We start from the raw sequence: 22,708 nt of genomic DNA on the forward strand, positions 1-22,708 counted from the left end.
TGCCTGTAGTCCCAGCTACTCGGGAGGCTGAGGCAGAAGAATGGCATGAGCCCAGGAGGTGGAGCTTGCAGTGAGCCAAGATCCCGCCACTGCACTCCAGACGGCAACAGAGCGAGACTCCATCTCAAAAAAAAAAAAAAAAAAGGTTCTAACCCCATAGGTTCCCTGTGAAGGCTGAATCTAAGGAGACTTAGCCTTGATCTAGACCAGGCTGGGAATGGAGCTGGTCTGGACTACATATTTTTAGCCTAATTCTCAAGTCCTGCTGAAATTAGCCAAAAAATAGAGAAGATCTGCCCTAGCTCTGGGTGTCCTAGCTCAAGAACTGTGGTACCATTGTTAATGACCAGTCACGGCTCCAGATTGCTTTGTTTGGTTGCCCAAACCAGCTGGGAGAAATGAGCTGCCAAGGAGAGCTGTCTTGGTCTCGCCATAAGAAGTGTCCAGCACGTCAGGGTGATGAGACGTTGATAAGTCTTCCATTCCAGGAATCAGGAATAGCCAGAAGCTTTCCCTCTAAGGAAAGTAAGGAGGCCAGGTATTTGAGCTTTACTTCCCTCCCCTTCCTGACATTAATACCTTCATTTCCCGAATTTCTTTGCCTCATTCACAGCCCATTTTTCTTCTCGATGGCTCTGCTCTCTACTGTATCTCCCCTCCCAAATCAACACAGGTCATATTTCTTCCCAGGAAGCCCAGTTACCATGATACCAACTTCCACTGGTTTCTGTGCCCTTTGCCTGCTGTCTGCAGGTGGATCTGTGAGCCCTGCTCCCTGTATTCACTTTGTCTACTAATGCTGTTCCAATCCCCAAGCCTCTGCTATGTCTATCACACAAATTCATTCCTGTCCCATCCACTTAGCCATGGCCCCCTCAACCAATCTTACTCTGTAACAGAAGAGGTAGGGGTATCCCAAGCTTCAAAAATGGTGCAACGGGGAGAAGAAGAGATGACAGTTAATGCTGTAAGAACAGAAAACTGGAAGTGGGTCTTTCCCCCTAGGCCCTTGCATCTGGAATATCAAAGGGTGGCAGAGACAGACTAAGCTGCCATGTCTTCTGCATAGAAAACAATTTATTCATGAGCTCACGGGTGATATGAGTGCCCCAGCCATTAGTGACCTCCACCTAAGTTAGATGGCTTGGACATACCCCACCTAAATACAACAGGAAGTGAAGTGAATCTCTCCCAAAGTCTGCCAGCTCATCCAAGGAGGAGAAAACAGAGCTGGAGAAGCTTGCCTGTTTAATGGGAACCAGGAAGAGATGGCACATTAGGAGCACGAGGTATAGAGGCAAGAGCGAGCGGTGAGCAGCCCTAGTGGAAAAGCGCGGGGGGTAGAGGTAGTTAATGTGGGGTGGGGGAGATGGGGGAGTGCTGAAGAATTTCTACAGAGGCCAGTGACGGTTGCATTTCATTTCTTTGTAAAGAGAGGCAAGACGGGGCCTGCCCCAAAGCAGTAAGACAGACGAACTCTGGCTGAGGATTGAGGAAACAACTTTCCCAATCCCTCTCAGGGGTGCAGACAGACAGACAGAGACCGATAGCTCCATATATACACATTTACACAAATAAATAAGGAGCTGCGATCTACTTGGCTAGGTATCGCCTGATCCCTCCACCCATCAGAAGCTGTTCCAGGGCATTTGCCACAGAATCTTCAGGTCTTAGGCATCTTAGAACCCACCCCCTCCCCAGGAGTCCACCTCAGTCCCAACAGCTCCTCAGCAATTAGAACTCCAGCCCATTTAACCTTGAAGCCCCTACTCCTGAAGGTCTCTGGAACAGGCTCAGGGCCAAGTGCTCACACCTCAGGTTCTAGGAGGAGCACACCCAGGGCTAGGTTAATTGCCAACTAGCCCTCCTCAAGGCAGAATCACAGTTGCAGCCCCTCTGGTCCACAGAACCCTGACAGTCTCAGAGCAGGCTCAGGTACAGATCCCTCGCCTTCCTAAGTTCTTGGGGCCCATTCAGGGCCGGGCCCCCTGCTCCATTTGTTGGTGCTGGCTCCGCACAGCAAACCTGTTGACATGCACAGGTATGGGGACAACAATCTTGGGGTTTCTTACGGGCTCCCCAGAACGGCTGCTCACATTGCCAGCTTTGATGCGCTTCCACTTGGCCCGTCGATTCTGAAACCAGATCTTGACCTGCACCTCACTGAGCTTGAGGGCATGGGCGATCTGAGAGCGCTCTGTCAAGCTCAGGTATTTCTTGCAATGAAATTCCTTCTCCAATTCCAAAAGCTGCTCACTGGTAAATGCTGTGCGGCGCCGTCGGCTTTTCCCCCCAGGAGCTGTGACCCCTGCTGTCACTGGTGCCCCCTCCTCAGCTCCAGTCCCCAGGCTTCCCTTTAGCTTCTGTTTAGGTCCCAGAAGAGCCCCTGGGCCCCCTGCAGAACTGTCCAGGAAACCGTCGTCTTCGCTGTCGCCGCCTGAGCCCTCTTCCTCCTGTTCGCTGCCTGCTGGGTCTCCTGCTGGTGCCTCCAGCTTCTCCTCATCTGAGCTGTACACCTTCCCCTCTGCTGTGAGGAGCAAGAAGCCAGTGGATGGGGAGGGAGAAGCAAGGAAAAGACAGTTTGGAGGAGGCCCATGGAACCATGGCCAGAAATGGGGGGTTGGGAGACAAGAGCAGGAAAAAAGAGAGCCATGGAGAGGAGGAGATGGGGAGGGACAGGAGGCAGAAGGATGGCACGCCCAGGATATGGAAGGGGAAGAGGTTTAGGGAAGACAAAGAAATGGGAAGAAAGGTATTAACCAGCACAGATTTCACTACGGAAAAGTGTGTGAGGCAATAAGTGTGTGGACAATGACCCCTCAACTTCCCCACCACCCCCATCTCATTCTCACCCACCACCTCCCCAGCTTTCTCGGAACCTAGAGACCAATGGCCCAGCATTGCAGTGATATACTACCCCTCCAGAGCCAGGCCTCGCAGCCTCAGGTGCCAGAATGAAGCAGTATGGGACCTGGCTTGGGATCCTTCTAGAGCCACTGTGGGAAGGAGTGAAGCAATGCAGAAGAACTGACCTTGGCAGGACAGATGGGGAGAGGAGGGCTCAGCCTTTGCTCTTCTCCTAGGAGTCCTCATCTGGCCCAGCTGACAAGAGCTGTCTCATGGCCTCTGTTCTGTCTCCTCCTCTCCCTCTTCCCTAGATCTGCAGTCCCCGAACCTCATTTCCATGGCTCCCAGCAACGCAGTACCTTGAGTGTGGCCAGATTTTTTTCTCCCAGTTACTTAGGCCTCCTGATCCCCTTTCAATCCTTACCCTTGACCTTAAAATGAAACCATCTCTTTCCCACCTTCCCCTTTCCCCAGCCAAGGATGCCTGAGCAGCACAAACAGCTGTTTTCTGCTCAAGTTCAGAATCCTGAGGCCCCTAAGCTTGATGTCAGCTGGGAGGACTGGAAGGAATATGGGAGGAGGAGCAGGAAGAGGGAAAAGTGCAACAGGGATAAATGAAGAGAAGAAAAGGGTAAAAAAGAAATTTTGATTCAGTAGAATACTGATGATTTGTAATCACAGGCATATAAACATTTTAATCCACACAATTCTAAAACTTAATTCAACCATTGGTTTTCATCTTTGTATCCAATGATGTTTATATCAGAACTGCAAATAATGCATTACACATGTTTTCAGTGAGTTTTACAAACTCTGTTTTCTACTCAAAGGACCAAAAAGCAGTGAAACAAGTCAAAAGACAATCAATAGGCAGGAGAACAAGAGAAAATGGATAATCTGTAAGCTGAATAGTCAGCTCCTTTCCAGAAGTGTCCACTGTGCAAAGGCAGGAGGCCTGCATACCTATATATAGGAATGCATCTCCCTGTATCGGCCACATATCAGATATGCCTAAGATAAGCAGACTCAGAGGTTGAGAATACAACTCCAAGTAAACTAAATTCAGGGCACGGGGAAAGGCTTTATTAGAGAAAGAGGGTGTGTGTGTTCACAGAGAGAACATCCCCTGGCAGTCAGAGCTTCCTGGTGGTTCTCCTTCAGCACACCCCGCCCCACCCCCTGCCAAGGTCCCTTCCTCCTCGCAGGTGCAGTCTACACCTGGTCTTTTTCCTCAACAGCCACATTGACGTTTTCTTTTCCTATCTTTCTTTCTTTTGAGACAGACTCTCACTCAGTCAGCAAGGCTGGAGTATAGTGCACAATCTTGGCCCACTACAGCCTTGACCTTCCAGGCTCAAGTGATCCTCCACCCTCAGCCTCCCAAGTAGCTGGGACCACAGGCACATACCATGCCTGGTTAATTCTGTTTATTTTTTTATAGAGACAGGATCTCACTATGTTGCCCAAGCTGGTCTTGAACTTCTGGGTTCACACAATCCTCTAGCCCTGGCCTCCCAAAGTGCTAGGATTACAGGTGTGAGCCACTGTGCCCAGCTGACATTTTCCTTAGTGGCCAGAACTCTCAACCTTTTTCCACATCACCCATCTACATCCCAATCAACTTCATACCTCAAAGGTGTTTCATCCCTCTCCTTTTCTTTCTGGAGTGCCTCCTGTTTCTTCTAACCTTCTCAAAGTCCATGCGGCATGCCCCAGTTTGGGCTCCCCCAGTCTTCCCATGCCACTCCTGTACATTGCTTTTCACCAGCCAATGGCTTTTGTTCTTCTTTACTAGTTTGCTCAGGCTTCACTGGTGCCCAGCGTCAAGACCCATCTGGTTAAGTACTGTATCCTGTCTGTAGCTAATTCGCCCCTTATAATATCTCCCATCAGCCTGTTCTTTCCCCTCTATCTCATCCCTAGCCAAATCTATGTTGTTTTCTCTAAGATTCACACCCTTGGTTTCCTCCTTCATTTCATTAAGGTCTCTTCTCCCATTATTTTCCACTTCCACAGAACTCAAATTCAACATGCCCCAAATTGAACTCCAATCAGATCATTCCCCCAAACCAGCTCTTTCTCATCTTTATCCACATCATCCCCATCTCAGTTAATGGCAACTGCATCCTCTGTGTGTTCAAACCTAACCTCGATGCCATCTTTTCACTCCTCTGTCTCACAACCCACATCCGGTCCATCTGCAAGCCCTGCTAGTGCTGCTGCCTTTAAAATACCCCCAGAGCCCAATCCTTTATCCCTATCTCCTGCTTCCAACTAGTCCACATCACAATTATCTCTGACCTGGTTCACTGTCATCTTCTAACTGGTTTCCCAGCTTCTGTCCTCTGCACTCCACCTGGCCCATGATTCCTCTTTCTGTCTGGAATATACTATTCTTCACGTAGATCTTTGCACTAGCTTATTCCCTACCTCTTTCAGGTCTTTATCAATGACACCTTCCCTGGTCATCCTTTTAAAATTTAAACCCTCTGATACTCTCTATCTCCTTTCTCTGATTTGTTACTTTGGTCCATTTTACCAATTTTATTCATTTATTTTACTGGCTGTCTCTTCCTAATAGACTATAGCTTCATGAAGGTAGGTATCTGAGTATTTCTCATTCACTGCAATATCTTCAGTGTCTTGAAAATGACCTGCACAGAGTAGACACTCAATAAGCATCTGTTGACTAAATAAAAGAAACGATTTCCAAATGCTCATGCATGTGCTCCCTGTTTCCTTTCTTTCCCTCTTTGTCCGTTCCTTTCCTAAGCCCCTCCTACGATATTCTCCACAACCCCACCCCGCCCAGCTCCAGTGCATAAGACATCTCCCTATGAATGTTATCCTTCCCACTTTTCAGAATGCCCTCAGATCTCACATTAGCTGGAGAGGAATTTATATGCAGTAGGAATCTATAGGATCTTAAAAATCTATAGGATGTTTAAAGAAATTAAGGACAATCCTAATACCATTAGTAAATCCTCTACTTTAATTTTTTAAAACACAGTTTGTAGTAAATAATAAGAAAAAGAATAAGAAAAGCTTGTACAAACTCAGCCCAATATTACAATATGTTAAACAGTGCTAAAAAGGCAGAAACTAGACTTCGAGGCCTGAAGGATAAAATCAGTTAGTACAACTCCAAGCACCCAGGGGGTGTCCAATAAATCTTAATTGATGATGATTGAGATGAGGCTCCCAGGTTCCCGATCTGGCAGGGCCCTCCTGAGATCGTATCAACCATCCCTCTGTCTTCAGACAGATCCATAAAATCAAGCCCACATGAGCCGGCCACCCTCAGTGCTGCTTTTAAAGCCATACAAGGAGCACAGGTTCACAACCTCTCTTGGTTACTTGATCCCAGTGGGATGCTGAGCGGCAGGGGCAAGAGTTTCTCTCTGAGCCTTTATAATCATGACATTGAAGACTCCGATAAGCAACTCTTGAAACGAAATGGGGTGGGACAATAGAAGAAAGCAATGAGAGGAGAAAATACAGCCACATGCCTCAGAGGAGAGTCTGGGACAATGAGTAAGACCGACAAGGAGTGGGAGAGAGAAGGAAAGGCCAAGGCAGGTGGAAAGAAGACTGGGGAAGGAAAGAAGTGGGGTAGAGAAATAGCAGAAAAATTAAATGATGAGTCAGATAAAATAAAAGGGCTGAAAAGTCTAGAGAAGGGAGAGAGAAAATATGGGAAAAATCAGGGGAAAGAAAGCAAAAGGTACTTTTTAAGAAACACCTCATCTACCTTTCCCGCCAGAATACTGATACATTCGAAGGAAAGCAAAACATTTTGGCCCTGCCATTTGCTCTCTGCTGCCCCAAGAGAAGGAGCACTGTAGATTGCAGTAGCCAAAGACACAGGCAGTGAAAGAGAATGAGCAAAACAGTAGTGCAATCCTTTACAATGTGGAAATTTCAAAACAGCTAACTATTTTCTCAGGAATTAGCTAAGAAATAAAAGTATTTCCTTTTATCCAATTTATAATGAATATTAATAGTAAAAAATAAAAATTGCACATAAAAATTTGCTATTGACTAAAAATTGAAAGAAGCAAATCTTTTTTTTTTTTTTTTTTTTTTTCTGAGACAGGCGCTCACTCTGTCACCCAGACTGGAATGCAGTAGAGTAATCATAGCTCATCACAGCCTTGAACTCCTGGTCTCAAGTGATCCTCCTGCCTCAGCCTCCCGAGTAGCTGTGCCACAGGCACACACCACCATGGCTGGCTAACTTTTTTATTTTTAATTTTTTTTTACTCTTTTTGCAGAGTTGGGGTCCTACTATGTTGCCCAGGCTGGTCTCAAACTTCTGGACTCAAGCAAACCTCCCACCTCGGCTTCCCAAAGTGCTGGGATTATAGGTGTGAGCCACCACACCTGGCAAGAAGCAAATCTTGATAAAATTTCTATTTGCAAAATTTGATTTAGAATAACTGGACTTGGTAGATACAATGTTCATAAAAGTAAATTTCTGGCTGGGCATGGTGGTTCATGCCTGTAATCCCAGCACTTTGGGAGGCTGAGGTGGGTGGATCACCTGAGGTCAGGAGTTCACCACCAGCCTGGCCAACATGGTGAAAGCCTGTCTCTACTAAAAATACAAAAATTAGCCGGGCGTGTTGGCGTGCGCCTGTGATTCCAGTTACTTATGAGGCTGAGGCTGAGGCAGGATTGCAGTGAGCAGAGATCACGCCACTGCACTCCAGCCTGGGCGACAGAGTCTCTGTCTCAAAAAAAAAAAAAAAAAAAGAAGAGAAAAAAGGTAAATTTCCAATTGCAGACAGTATAATTGGTTGGTATGAACCAAAAACAATAAATAAATAAGAATTAAAAATGTTACATGGAAAATTTCAAGTTGTTGGTTTGCATGAAAAAAATTTCCTGTGGAAAATAATGAAATAATGATTCTGATGAGAATACTTCAGCAAAATGAAAATTTTAAAATTGTAAACTATTTTGTTGTGCTAGGTAGGTAGGCCAAACAGACAGAAAGGTTCTGTCCTTTATGTATGAGAATGATATTATTGGTAATAAGAAGAGTATATTGAGTTTCCAGCTTGTTCCCTATGGTTGAGTCTAGTCTGTGAAAAACAATTTGGCCTCTGGCCAGGGGAAGTGATGGTAGGACAGACTGGTCATTAGGAAACAGAGTTCATGTGAATTCTCCTGGTGGATGTTATTATCCTAAGAACTAGAAATCACAAGGTTTGAACCTTGATTACTTGTAGAGTTCATGTCAAGGGCATTAATCTCATTCCAGAGAGCAGCACTCATGTTCCAGGAGACATGCTTGCATGGGGCCTTCCTTCCGAGAGGAAGGGGAGCAGCTCCAGAGTCAGAAAGAAGGCCCATCTCGGTAATGGGTCAGTTCAGGCTAGGGAAGAAATCAAGGGCCAAAGAATCCATGGTAGGTGTTCTCCAGAAAGAACACAGTGCCCTAGCCTCACTCCATCTAGGCAGGGAGGCCTGCGCTAGAGGCACCAAGGAGGAGGAAAAGCCAGAGGGAGTGGAGGACAACTTTATGCTCCCAGCTACAGGAACTCATCTAGCCCCTGTGTTGTCCCTCATTCAGCCCATTACTGCAGCTCCTGCTGTTATGGCCGTAGGAAATCAATTATCTTTATTATTCATAGAAGAGAAGCCCCTCAGTTCTGACTTATCTTCTCTCTACTTCAAAAACAACTATCCTAACACTTGCCCCAACCACTCTTAGGAAAGGTTAGGTTCTCTCCTGGCCGGCCCTTCTTAGGACAATGAATCTCTTCCTGATTTTCGCAGGCCAACTACTCATCTCCCTGAATCCAGTTCCAGTTTGGGTGGGGTCAAAAGATGGGAAGAAACACAGGTCATTCCTCAAAAAAGAGACATATTTGCCATCACTCCCACTTCTAAACCCTCATTTCATCATGCCCAATACAGAATTATTTCTCTGTTCTTTTAAAAAACAGTACTTTCTCCTATTGTTTAAAACAACCAGCTCACTCTCAGTTTATTTTTCACTCATTCTCATGAATTTCATGCTTCCGTTATGCTCCTACTCCTGCCTATACTATTAGGTATAATTGGAAACATCCATTTTCATTTTCTCTCTCTCTCTCTGCACTCTTCCTATGACTCTTTAGCATTCTTTACTCCAAGTCAACAAAATTTTCTTTACATCACTGTCATCCAGAACCCCTCCCAGCTTCATGACAAGTTCAGGGCAATTTCCCACCATTTTAAGCTCAGACCTCCTTTCAGGGCATACTAACATTGCCATTTCCAAGAGCACCCTTGTATGATCTTTAACTTTTCAAAACATTTTCCAAATTTACTATCTTATCTTCAAGCACTTGACTGACGTAGAGCAGATCTATTATTAGTAGTAATAGGAGAGGTAGTAACCTTATTTTCTGGTGAAAAAATGGAGTTTCAGACAGATTAAATGATTTCCTAAGTTACACAGAAAGGGACAAAGTGTCAGGTCTAGAATCAGAGAGGGACAGGGTGTCAGGTCTCCTAAGCTGCAGTTAATGCTGTTTTCATTCTTTCCAGTAAACTATTTTCTCCTCCTCTCCCACTTGTAAAAGCCCTCTCCCCAGATGTCTCATTAGATAAATAATCTTCTTATCAAATCCAAGTTTAGATCTCACCCCTTTTGGTCCGACTCAGTGGCTCACACCTGTAATACTAGCACTTTGGGAGGCCAAGGCAGGCAGATCACTTGAGGCCAGGAGTTGGAGACCAGCCTGGCCAACATGGTGAAACCCTGTCTCTACTAAAAATATAAAAAAATTAGCTGGGCACATTGGCTCACACCTGTAATCGCAACTACTCGGGAGGCTGAGGTGGGAGAATCACTTGAACCTGGGAGCGGAGGTTGCAGTAAGCTGAGATCACACCACTGCACTCCAGCCTGGGCGACAGAGTGAGACCCTGTCTCAAAAACAAAACAAAACAAAAAAGAGAGAGAGAAAGAAAAAGATCTCATCCCTTTCACTTACTACCACAGAGTCCTAGCCTAATCATTAATATCTTCCCTTAACATTCTCAGAGAAGATTCTTAAAATTGTCATCAGAGAGGTTCACTCACCAAACTTCACCTGTCCTTTAACAAGCTACTTTTCCTGTCATTCCTGAGACAAAATTTCCACCAAATCTTTCTCCCGTTCTTTTGTCCTTAATGGTTTATATGATGTAATCTTACCAGTCAGTGCTTCTTTTATTTAAAAATGTATTTTTGGCTGGGTACAGTGGCTCACGCCTATAATCCTAGCACTTTGGGAGGCTGAGGCGGGTGGATCACTTGAGGTCAGGAGTTCGAGACCAGCCTTGCCAACATGGTAAAACCCTGTTTCTACTAAAACTACAAAAATTAGCCAGGCATGGCGGTGTGCGCCTGTAATCTCAGCTACTCAGGAGGCTGCGGCAGGAGAATCGCTTGAACCCAGGAGGCAGAGGTTGCAGTGAGCAGAGATCGCAGCACTGCACTCCAGCCTGGGCAACAGAGTGAGACTGTCTCAAAAAAAAAAAAGTGTATTTTCTAACTTTGAAAATAATAACGCCTGTAATCCCAGCACTTTGGGAGGCTGAGGTGGGCAGATCACGAGGTCAGGAATTTAAGACCAGCCTGGCCAACATAGTGAAACCCTGTCTCTACTAAAAATACAAAAATTAGCTGGGCATGGTGGCACATGCCTGTAGTCCCAGCTACTCGGGAGGCTGAGGCAGGAGAATTGCTTGAACCCGGGAGGCGGAGGTTGCGGTGAGCCAAGATTGCGCCACTGCACTCCAGCCTGGGCAACAGAGCGAGACTCCGTCTCAAAAACAAACAAACAAACAAACAAAAACACCCAATGTTCTCTAGCTTCTAGTTTACAACTCTCTCCCTCATTCCTCATAGAGCTCTTTCTCGTATAGGTATCAGAGCAAACAGAAAGCCTCACTGAGGGATGGAAATTTTTGTACTATCTTCATCTCTCTCTGCCTTCCTCGTTACAGAACTCTCTTCAGACCTTCACTGCCAGGATCTCTTTATCACTATTTAGCTAGCCAGTGGGGAAACAAAGGATTTCCTTTCAGTATTTCTTCCTAATACTGAAAGGGAGCTGAAGGCCCATTCTTTTCCTTCTTTCTGGTTGAGGCAGACATCTGTTTTGGGTTGTTTTTGTCTGCCCAGCATACCTTCCCCCTTTTGCTCAGTAGCAGTATCCGCTTCCTTCAGGTACTGCTTCCCCACTACACTACCCACTACTTGGTGGGACTGTCAACAGCATTTCTCTACCTTCCTGACTAAAGGTGGGCATGTAACTTGGTTCTGACCAATTGCAACATGCTATCTCCCTGGAGCCATGACTCAAGCTAGTGAATCAGTCATCCCAGGGTTTTATATACACTAGAATCCACTCAGGTCCTAACCTGGGATTATAAAAATTTAGAACTGCATGTGCTTGTGCCTTCTCTTACCTCTAGCTAAATGAAGAAAGCTGTCTTAAGGAGAGAATGGGGTGAAGACAGAGAGAGGAGCCAGGCTGGGAGCGAAAAAGAAAGACCTCACAACACTACTTGCATTTCTGAATCCACTCAGGTATTTTGCAGTTACAGGAAGCAATAAATCCCCGTTTTAGCCGAGAGCTGAGCCACTATCACTACCAACCCGAAGAGTTCTGACTAAATACAATGCTGTAACCAGAAGAGACAATGGTCACATGACTCCAGGGAAAGTAAGCCTCTCCACCTCACTTCCACAACTCTCCCATCCACGCTAATGTTTCCACATTACCTAAAATTATTCATAGTAATACCACATAAGATTCCACCAGTTTGAAATTCATTTGGACTTTTAAAAATCTCAGTCCACCTGAGTGTGAATTAGTTTAATCCAGTGGCTTTGATTTTAACATCAAATTGAAATGAAACATATGAGAGAATAGAAATTTTTTGATAAAGAAACAAGAAGTTTGTTTGTTTATTTATTTATTTATTCATTTATTTATTTATTTTTTAATGGAGAGAAAGGGAGAACAGGCCCTAGTGAGGCACAGTAAAGGGGTTTTCAGCAGCCTTGGGATTTACAGAGGACACCAAAATGTGAGACAGGGAAACCGAAAAGAGGGAGAAAGAGCCAAAGACACATGTGAAATCCACCCCTATTAGATTCAGTACAATGTTCTTTCCTGGCAGTCCCCGAATAATCAGTTCTCAGAACACAGAACTACTCTATCATCACTCCTAGAAATACTTGTCCTTTTCAATACATAGAGTGTCACCTATCCTACACCATTCCTAGTAACAAGATCTTTCCCAACTTAATTCCCAGGAAAGCTCCTCATGTATTTCCAAGGCAAGGACAATAAGGATAAATTCTTGAGCACCTATTACTTTCAGGATGCTGCACAAATATCTGTGCATTTAATCCTTAACCCTGTGAGGTAAATATTACTGTCCTTATTTTGCTGGTGAGGAAACAGACTGTAGAGGTGAGTACTTCCTATAGATCACAAAGAAAGTGCACCACTAACATCTGTACCCAGCTTTCCTGACCAAAGCCCATGCTTGCTCCTTTGCACTATACCTCATCTCTTTGTTAACATTTAATGTAAAAAAAGAGTCTGATGTTTTTTTTTTTTTGAGACAGGGTCTCACTCCGTTACCCAGGCTGGAGTGTAGTCACATGATCTTGGCTCAGTGCAGCCTCCACCTCCCAGGCTCAAGGGATCCTCTTACCTCAGCCTCCTGTGTAGCTGGGACCACAGGTGTGCGCCACCACTGATAGCTAATTTTCTGTATTTTTTGTAGAGGTGGGATTTTGCCATGTTGCCCAGGCTGGTCTCGAACTCCTAGACTCAAGTGATTGGCCCGCCTCAGCCTCCAAAAGTGCTGGGATTACAGCCATGAGCCACTGCACCCAGGCAGAGACTGAATTTTTGTTGTTGTTTTTTGAGACAAGGTCTTGCTCTGTTGTGCAGGCTGGAGTGCAGTGGTGCAATCACATCTCACTGCAGCCTCAAGCCTCAACCTCTCAGGCTCCAGCAGTCCTCCTACCTCAGCCTTCTGAGTAGCTGGGACTAGAGATACACACCACCATACCTGGCAAATTTCTTTTGGTAGAGACAAGGTCTCACTATGTTATACCAGGCTGATCTCAAACTCTTGGACTCAAGTGATCCACCTCGGCCTCCAAAAGAGCTGAGATTACAGGTATGAGCCACCATACTGGGATGAGACTGAATTCTAATGTCAGCCTATCATAAATATTGTCCCAGATACAGAAACAATATAGAAGGCCAGGAACCAATTTTACAACACAACTTCTCTTCTTTTCCACTGCTTCCTTCCTCACCAGTTAAAGTTGGTCCCAACTGATCCCCAATCTATTTGGCCTATACAAATTCTACCGTCTTTATCAAATGTTTCTCTCATTTAATGTGACAGCTATACACAGTCATAGCTCAGGTACACCCTCCCCAATCCCAGAAGACAAGCCTTTTCCACCCTAAGGACCAGCCCTGATCTCACCTCAAGATGCATGCATCTTACCTTGCTACCTCCTCCTCCTCCATGACTACAACACCACTGAAAAGTATAGAGTTTCCCCAGGCCCTTTGCTCAGGATGCCTTTCTTTTTTAAAAGAAACAATTCATTAATAAAGATATCCTTATAGGTAAAAACAGAATTGTAGAGCTGGAAGGAATCTTAGAGATCACCTAATTCAAGCCCCTAATTTTACTGATGAGGAAGCTAAGACACTTCCTTTGCTTAGGCTAATCAGTTTATGTACTTGTAGTGTCCACACATAATTCATAGAATAGTTATTAATTGCAGCACAAAGCACTTCTTGCCTTTACACTCAGGGTAATTACATCTCCTTCCCTCAGTGGAGACACCTCTGCATTACTTCTCTTCCCACTGTCCCCACTACAGAGTTCTGTTTTCTCCATTACTTCTATTATAATATCATCTTCTCCATAATTCAGTCAAGACATCTGCCTCCCATTACCCCCAGTCAGAAGTATTTTCCTGTTCCTCCCAGTCCTCATATTTTGAACAGTGCCTTTTGCTTATAACCCTCATCTGAGTTCCTATAGCCCCTCTACTTCTAATACAGATTCTTTTCAGCACATAAGGATCATTGCTTTCCCCTCTATAATGGCCAGTGAAGACACTGCTTGCGACACCTGTCTCTTTCTACCACACCTTAATTCAACTTGTGTGGGCCACTCCTCTATTGCACCAAATGCAAGCATCTCTTCTCCCTATCACCCTTTCTCTCAATTAGTCCTAGCACATCAGCATTTCGTCCACAGTACTCTAAGATGATAACTTTCTCCCAACAAGATCAGACTTCCAATAAAAATTTCCCACCTCTTTTTTACTACTCCTAATCCAGGCCTTTTGTCGGTTATAAGCACTACCTTGCATAGAGAGCTCTGTCCTTTTCACGGGTTCAGACACAAAGTTTCTTTCCTACCCCAGCACAGGGCATTTCCCCATTCCCTCCTTCTTCCCACCAAATTCTTTCCTTCTCATCATTCCTGTTTAAATCTCTCTCTTTTTTGTACATCTACTCGATTACTTCTCTCCTTTCTATTTCCTAATTCCAAATCAGTTTCTTTTCCCATTACTTTTCTTTTCCTATTACTTCCCAGGCAGAATTCTTGCTTCCTATTGTAACATTTCTCTCAATGCAAAGCACTTTGCTCACAATGCATGTTCTTCCTTCTTTCCGATTAAAATATTTCCCCCATTATTCCAAATATTACCTCTCTGCATTATTCCCAGTACAGTCTACTCATGCCTGCCACTCTAGGTATAAGAATCCTCCTCCTAATAATCTATTATATATATATCTCCATATTTACATGTGCCACCTTAGAGACTCTTTCTCTCTGCCAACCCCTGAAGGGTTACTTTCACTATGGCACAGGGCATCTCAGCCTCTGACTCTAATCCTAATAAAATTTTCCTGTTGTCACTCCTGAGCTCTATCTCCGATCCAGGGGGTTCTTCACCCTTTTGTGCCCTTAAGTCCTTTGTCAATCTGGTAAAGCCTATGAACACTTTCTAGAATAATGCTTTTAGATGTACAACATAAAATACATAGTATTACATTTGAAGTCAAGTATATTAAAATATAGTTTAAAACAGAACTTGTGATATCATCATGTTTCTTTATCCATTAAACAAGGTCCCTCCAAAGACTATAAATGTATATCAAACTATCTGTGATTTCTTTCGGTGACAAAAACATCATGCACTGCTGAAACAACTATGATTTTTGGCCTACATTCATAGTTGAAGTGATAAAAAATAAAGGTATAAATTTTCTCCCACCCATAGCTAACAGATCCCCTGATGAAAGGTCTGTGGAGTCCAGGTTGAGAGCTCTACTTTAAACACTGAGGCCTAGAGAATTGAAAGGAACATTAAACATCATCTGAACCAAAACTTTTGGCCCAGCTGAAGAAACCAAAGCCTAGAGAAGTCACATGACTTTGAATCTACCACTGTGTCTCAAATATACTAAGTCTGTAATAGACACACAATAAATGTTCCCTGAATTGAACTAAGTGACTTGTCAAAATTATACAACTAATGAGTGACAAAAGTGAGAATTGAACCCATGTGTCACAACTCCTAAACAAATGTTCCATCAATCACATTAAGTTAATGCAATATTTGCCTTTCTATAAATGTCAATGTAGCAATCATTCTGACTGTATGCTCAAAAGTTCTAGGAAAACATACTCTGGATCTCCATCACTTGTTTCTAACAAAAATCTCCCTCTTGTCTCTAACAACATAATTCTGTAATTCCATGTCATATTATCATTTTCTGTTTTCCTCTCATAAGTAAATATCGTATCTTGACAATCATAATGGATACCTATTCAGAAATTAATTAATGGTCATCCAAATGTTCCCTAGCTACAATCAGGTGCTCAGCTTACAGTAATCAGCACTTGACTACTAGGCTCCTAGGAAGTCTCCCTGGTCTCCTTGCATGATTTCAATTATTATTGCCAATCTGTATTCAGAAATTAGCAAATCTTTTTATGCTTAGTTTAAAAAAACAATGTTTACTACAACACCATGTCTCAAGTTTGTCCCATCATATTCCCATATCTTCTATATAACCTTAAACTACAAATGTTTTCTTCACCATGCCCAATACTGGTATTAATTTTCATGTCAATCTCTCACTACATTTTTGTCATCCATCTAACAAATATATATGGAATAGCTACCATTCCTCACTTCCTAAGCTTCTGCATTCAGGCAATCCAATCTTCTTTTTCCCCTGAGTGAATAATTGCTCTAGAAACCCCCAACTCAAAGTTTTCTTCTGCCTTTTTTTTTTTTTTTTTTTTTTTTTGAGATGGAGTTTTGCTCTTGTTGCCCACTGGGCTGGAGTACAATGGCACAATCTCGGCTCACTGCAACATCTGCCTCCTGGGTTCAAGTGATTCTCCTGCCTCAGCCTCCTGAGTAGCTGGGACCACAGGTATGCGCCACCAAGCCCAGCTAATTTTGTATTTTTAGTAGAGATGGGGTTTCTCCATGTTGGTCAGGCTGGTCTCAAACTCCCAACCTCAGGTGATCTGCCCGTCTCGGCCTCCCAAATTGCTGGGATTACAGGTGTGAGCCACCACACCTGGCTTTCTGCATTTCTCCACATTCACAGTTCTTTTCATCATTTCCCCAGTACATAGCATCCTTTTCACCCATTGTTGCTGTGATGCATATCTGTACCACATCTTGCACACAGCAAGTTAGCTTTGATTACTCTCAGCCAAAGCTCACACAAACCGTCAGACACACGAGATCATCTCTGCCCATCCCACCTAAGACAGAATTCTGTTCTCTCCTGTCATTTAGAGCTTCCTGCTCTCTTCTCTCCATTATTCCTAATACACCGAGGACCCATTATCCAATTCAAAGCTCCTTTTCTTCCATCACTTTCACATAACTCTGTTCTTAAAACTCTCTAGATCCATCATGTTGAATACGGTCACCACTGTTCACCTGTGGCTACTGACCAACTGAAACATGGCTAGTCCAAATGGAGATGTGCTGGAAGTGTAAAATAACACTGGAGTGTGAAGACTTAATATTAAAAGAGGATATAAAATTATCTCATTAAAATGTTAATATTGATTAATGTTGAAATAATATTTTGGATATCTTGAGTTAAATAAAATTAAAATTAATTTTACCTATTTTTATCTTTTTAATGTGGCTAATAAAAAATTTTTAATGACATATATGGCTTGCTTATATCTCTACTAGCCAGCACTACTTTGGGCTCTTCTATTGAGTCATACTTTAATCTTTCCTAACAGTTCGGAATTATCTCCTCTTTATTACTCTTACTAAAAGACATTCTCTCAATTTTCCCCACTGCTTCCCACATTCCAAACTTGTGATTCTTTTCAATCTACCATTTTCAATAACTTTCTACCCAATTACTTCTATATATCATATTTCTTTTCATCTGCTAATATAGCTTCTACTCCTGCAATCAAATCATAACAAAGTTCCTTTTATACTTCGTCAGTTCTAGTAGAGAATGGTACCTGTCTTAACTCTCAACAAATTTAAAAAAATAGTCCCTGTAATTCCCAAAGAAAATCACTAATCATTCGCCAAATTGGCCTATCTACACTATGATTTTATTTAAACGGGCTAGTAGTTGTAAAACACTAAACAAATGTAAATTAATAATAATTTCAGACTCATGTCACTCATTCACACAAGGAAAACAATTTCTCCTCTGTCATTTTAAAGGTTGCATTATTTCTCCAAATTCTTCTAATGTTGAGGTTTCAATCCCATTATTCACAGCAGAGAGCTCTGTCATTTCACTCCAAATACTTTAATACAATTCCCAAAACAGAGTATCTGTTTTCCAACCATTTTTAGTCTGGGTCATGTGTCATCAGTCCCCAAATTGAGTTTATGTCTCTCATTTCTGGAATTGCATTTTCTTTTCTCAATGATTTCAGGAAAAACTCAAGATTGGGAAGGTGGATATGAATGGCTTGGCCAGGAAGAGTTGGAAGCGTGTTTACTCAGAGTGACAGAAGCAGCAGTCACAGATAGGAGCTCTCATTCCTCATGCTCTTTGAATGTTTCTTCTGAAGTCCCTCCTCCTTACTACTGTGTCCCAGCCTCCCCACTATAAACCCTTTACATGTATCTCCTCCCAGCATGAGTGATTACCTTTATTCCAGCACTTTTTCAAAATTCTTCCTCTGTAAGTTCTCCTATCATTCTTGAAAAAAAAAAACTCCTGGCCTTTACTCCAAGAACAACACAAATTTCCTTTTTTTTTTTTTTTTTTTTTGCTTTCAACATTTTCCTCAGATGATGAAGCTCTGTCATTTTATATGAATTCCAGTTTCCCATCACTCTCGGTATTAAAAACCCTTTAAAGAAAATTACTCCTGGTGTTGAAACTTTTCCTTATTCCCCTAGTATTTTTATTTAGTTCTCCCCAAATTCTCTCATGACAGAACTCTTACACACACACACACACACACACACACTCACACTTGTGGTCCAGTAATACAGTTCATTTTTCATTTAGCCCAGTTCAGAGTCCCTTTTCCAGCAGAGAACCCTCTCCTTCTTCATGTTCTCTTTGTATATTCCCAGTATACAACTCATCCCCTCCTCCTTTCCTCTATTCTTGTTTCATCAATATTTCTCTTCTGTTTTTTCCCTGCTTATTCCTCTCTTTCTCAATGTCTGTTTTTATAGCCAATATACTATATGATCCAGAAAAGAGCCCCCATTATACATATAGGCCAAAATAAGAACTGAGCAGACCTGAAAGGGTGGGACAAATTGCTTGTTGTCCCACAGTTTGGGCATATGTCCCTATGTCCCCGCTACCAAGGGATCCCCCTTCCATCGTCTCTCTTCAGCTCATCTCTTTCTATATATGTCTGGTTACACCTTCAGGTCCTATCTCCTCCAAAGCCATCTCTTTGATGGCCTGCCTTGCTTTTTTTTCTGCCTTAGGACCATCCTATTCTGACAATCATACTAATCTTTTTTTTCTTAAGATCATCCTGCTGGCTTCCAGGCTCCCGCCCTGGGCCCTTTTATCTTGTGGTCATTTTCTCCCACCTTCCAGTTGCTGCTCTATCTTTTCCTTATAATCCCCCTTAGAAGATGCTATTCTGACTTCAGTTACTGGGTCTTCCTGATCCAACCAGGTACAAAAAAGAAAACAACAGCTGAATCCCCAAAAGCAAAATGCCAGGGCGAAAGGAGAAAAGAATAGGAAGACAGGCCCTATGGCAGCCTTTGGGGTCTGAAAGAGTGATTAACCCTTTGGACAATGTCAGAAAGGGCCCCAAAACTGATAATGAAGAATCACCTCTGCTGGCAAAGGACAAAAGGACTCTTGCATTCCCTTCCTGTCTCTGTTCAAGTCAGCTCCCAGGCCTACTGGGGTCATTTCCACCTCTAAGCTGGATGCAATGAATGGTTGAGCAGAAGCGGTTCCATCCTGATACTAACGATGTTGAAGAATCAGAGTCCCCACACTTGCAAGTGGTCCCTATTTTTCTTAAATAGGGCCCAGCAAATTGTATAAGCTTTGGAACTCAGAACACCTGAATCTGTCTAGCCAGAAGAAAGCTTTTCTGGCTTCTAGGAGTTAAGGACCAATAGAGAGGTCAGGAGGGCTCTAATTGAATTGACTCTAAACAAGGTTCAGTTTAATACACCCTGCCTCTATGGAGAGGGCACCATTCATCGAGGGTCCAGGGCCCTTGAATTATCTGTCAGCTGAATCTTAGCTAGGTTCTGCACCCTAGATCTTTGGGCCACACCCAACTCAGCCCAGCCTTTAGCCTCTCTCTTGGTCTCCTGGTCAGCAGTTGTCCAGCGTGTGCTAGGCCTCCTGTAGCTAATGTTCTCTTTGGTCCCCTACTCAGTTCTTCAAGGCTTAGCTCTGAATCTGCCAATTCAGAAGTCACGGCTTTAAGACCCCCTCCCCCCACACACACACTTTTTGCTCCTTCATCCACAGAGCCTATTCCTATCCTTTGAGCCTTTAGGGTCAATATGATCTCCCTAGAAGCCAGAACGTGCCCTCCATTGCTGAACTGACAGCTGCTCCAACATACCCCCATCTTGGTGCCCCCGGAATTCCCATCCTTGTAGCTTGTCTACCCCTGGCAGAGGAGGAAAAAAATGAAGGAATTCTGAAAAGGAGACAGGGCCAAGGCTTGATGGCTAGGATGCTGAGGGAAAGGCACTAATGTGAAGGGAGCACTGGAAAGTCTTCGGTTAGCCTTCAGGACTATGGGGACAGAGCAGGGCGGGGGTTCTGGAATCTAAAGAGGCTGTATTTGGAACTGAATTGGAGTCAGAACCTGCGCGCGATCTAAAGGTCTGGGACTTCAAGGCTCCAGGCAGGTGTCGAGGTTCCGAGCAGGTTCCTGTCTGGAATTTCCAGGTGAACCGGCCTCCCGCCCGCCCTGGTCGGCCGTAGCACTTACCCGGCAGACTTGGAAAAGTCTCTGAGAAGTGCGGAGGCGGAGGTGGTGGGGGCTCTGCCACTTTCTCCCGGGCCGGCAGCAGCTCATCAGCTTCCAGCCCACCCTCTGGGCGTCGACCGCCTGGCTCGGGGTTGTTTCGGGCGGCAGTGGCGGCGGCGGCAGCGGCGGCGGCGGCGAGCTCCTGGGGCCCGTAGAAAGCGTCGGGCGGCTCCGCGAAGCTGGGCAGCGCGGTGGTCAGCGCCACCATCGAGGGCACAGCCTGACCCAGCCCCGCGCAGAAGGTGTTGGTAAGGCGGCCGGCGAAGGAGGCTAGCGGGGCGAGGGGCGGGAGACCAGCGGGCAGCGGCGCGGGGGCCAGCGCCTGCGGTAGCACGAGCGGCCGGTAGGGCATGAACATGGGGTAGCCGGTGTACAGCAAGTGGCCGGAGCGCGGCGGCGGCGGCCCGATTAGGGAGTCGATGGAGAAGGCAGTGCCCGGGCCCCCGCCGCCGCCCCCGCCGTTGCCCCCAGGGGCGCCACAGCCTCCGGCCCGCTGCATCTTGCTCGGAGCTGCGGACGCCCCGGGGCGCTCCCCTCCGGGCGCCTCCGTGTGCCCCGCGGCTCGGGCGCCCCGCGCGGACACGTAGGGCTCGCTCCCTGGCTCCGGGGCCGAGGTGGCGGCGGGGCGCGGGCTCGGCGCAGTGTGGCTCCGGCGCCGCGCTCCCTCTCTCTCATAAGGAGGGAGGGGGCGGGCGAGCGGGCGGGCTGGGGGTGTCGCCCTCCGGACTCATCCATCTTCCTCAAATTACGCTTCACTTCCTCCCTCCGCCCGCTGCCGCCGCGCCCGGCTCCGGCTCCCTCCGCAGAGCCCGTTCCCAGAGGCCCGGCCGGCCGGCCAGGGACCCCCACCGCCCCCCGCGGTCCAACCAACTATTATTAATGGAGATTGATGAGGCCGGACACGCCGCTTTGTGAAAGTTTGCTGCCGACGAGAAGGCGGCGGCAGCTGCTGGGCCGGTCCCCTTCCCTCCACCAGTCCACCCCCAACTCAGCCCACCTGGCCCGGGCTCGGCCCGGCTCGGAGGGCAAGCGGGAGGTGGCCCAGGCTCCGACGGGGCGGCGGGGCCGAGCGTGGATGAGACATCGGGCGGCAGGCGGAGAGGGCGCACCAGCAGGGACAGGCAGCGGAGCTGGACCTCAGCACCCCTCTGCTCCGGGCCACCGCCCTCCTTCGAACCCCAGGTCATTCCCCGGCGTGCCTCCCAGCTCCGACACCCCTCCCCCGCCCATGGAGCCAAGTTGTGGCGGTCCCCAGAGCAAGCTCCGGCGCGACGGGCGGGACAGCACGGCCACCGCACCCTCCAGCGAGAGCGCGGGGCTGAGGGAGGCGAGGCGGGGCCGACAGGGGGCGCGCTGCGCCCGCCCGGTTCTGCGGCTTAGGGCCACTCTTATGGGGCCCCTTTCGTCCTATCTGCCCCATTCGCACTCTGGCCTCTGGTCTCTATTCTCTTGGCATTGGCTCTTCACCTTCTTCCTCATTCCCTCCTCCGTCTCCAACTTTCCCTAGTCCCTTTCTCTTGCCTCTGTGGGTAATTTCCTTGAGTGCCCACACTATGCCAAGTACTTACCATTCCTCTGACCTTTCCCCTCCATCTTTCTCCCATCCTTTACATTCTTTTTCTTCCTCCCACTCCTCTTCCTTTTCCCGTCCTCATTTCTATTCCTATTCCTCTGATTATTTCTTTCCCATCTCTCATTCCTTATCCCAGTCCCTCTTACTCGAGTTTTCTCATTTCTCTCCTTTATCTGTATCTCGTCTGTCTGTCTATCTCTTGTCTCCCTCCCTCGCTCTCTCTCCCTCTCTTCTGCTATTAATTTTCCCTGATTGGCTCCCCAGCTCCAGCGCCGCTGATGAGCCCTATTCATTCCTGGGCCTGACACTCTCGACCTGCCCTAGCTGATTGCTGGGGGCTGGCCCCAGGAGCGCTGATGAGCCCCAAGGGTCAGCAGCGCTAATTATCCGCTAATTGCAGATGACTCTCACCTCCCCCCTTCTGAGACACAGAAATGGTGGCACCTTTTACCGTCCTCCTCCTCCTCCCAATTCCCAGCAGTAGAGTTGTCAATCTAGAGGCAAAAGTCACAGACACTTTGGCTTGATAGCCACCTCAGGTCAGTGGGCAAGAAAGAGACAAGACAGGCAAGTCAACAGAAGAGTGACCCAAGCTTCAGGACATAGGGCAAGCCTGGCCAGCTACAGTGAGTGTCATCTGGTCACAAGGAAATTGTTATTCAAGTGAGGCCAGGTAGAGCCAAGCTAGTTAAAATTAATAACAGCAAAGCCAGGCAAGTTTAGGAAGATGCAGTCTAGGTAGGGGAA

At 45.9% G+C, this 22,708-nt stretch overlaps 1 protein-coding gene and 1 long non-coding RNA gene across 3 annotated transcripts in view; one reads left to right on the top strand and one right to left on the bottom strand.

Annotated features, from left to right (window-relative positions):
- Nucleotides 1-21,033, bottom strand: GBX1 (gastrulation brain homeobox 1). Of its 2 annotated transcripts, XM_063642368.1 has the most exons (3): nucleotides 20,350-20,905; nucleotides 2,097-2,527; nucleotides 1-516 (listed from the first exon to the last, which is right to left on the bottom strand). In XM_063642368.1, the coding sequence occupies exons 1-3, from the start codon at nucleotides 20,885-20,887 to the stop codon at nucleotides 340-342; spliced, it is 1,146 nt and encodes a 381-aa protein (XP_063498438.1). In that variant the 5' UTR covers nucleotides 20,888-20,905; the 3' UTR covers nucleotides 1-339. The 2 variants fall into 2 exon arrangements, with proteins under 2 accessions (XP_063498438.1, XP_055137463.1); XM_055281488.2 differs by lacking the exon at nucleotides 1-516 and having other exon boundaries at nucleotides 1,405-2,527; nucleotides 20,350-21,033.
- LOC129484065 (uncharacterized) overlaps nucleotides 20,503-22,708 on the top strand; it is an 8,094-nt gene continuing 5,888 nt past the window's right edge. Inside the window, exon 1 of the long non-coding RNA XR_008658349.2 lies at nucleotides 20,503-20,636. This is a non-coding gene — a long non-coding RNA (uncharacterized lncRNA). The remainder of the gene's footprint in view (nucleotides 20,637-22,708) is intronic.

Source organism: Symphalangus syndactylus, chromosome 6, assembly GCF_028878055.3.
Source record: "Symphalangus syndactylus isolate Jambi chromosome 6, NHGRI_mSymSyn1-v2.1_pri, whole genome shotgun sequence".
Classification (NCBI taxonomy): Eukaryota; Metazoa; Chordata; class Mammalia; order Primates; family Hylobatidae; genus Symphalangus; species Symphalangus syndactylus.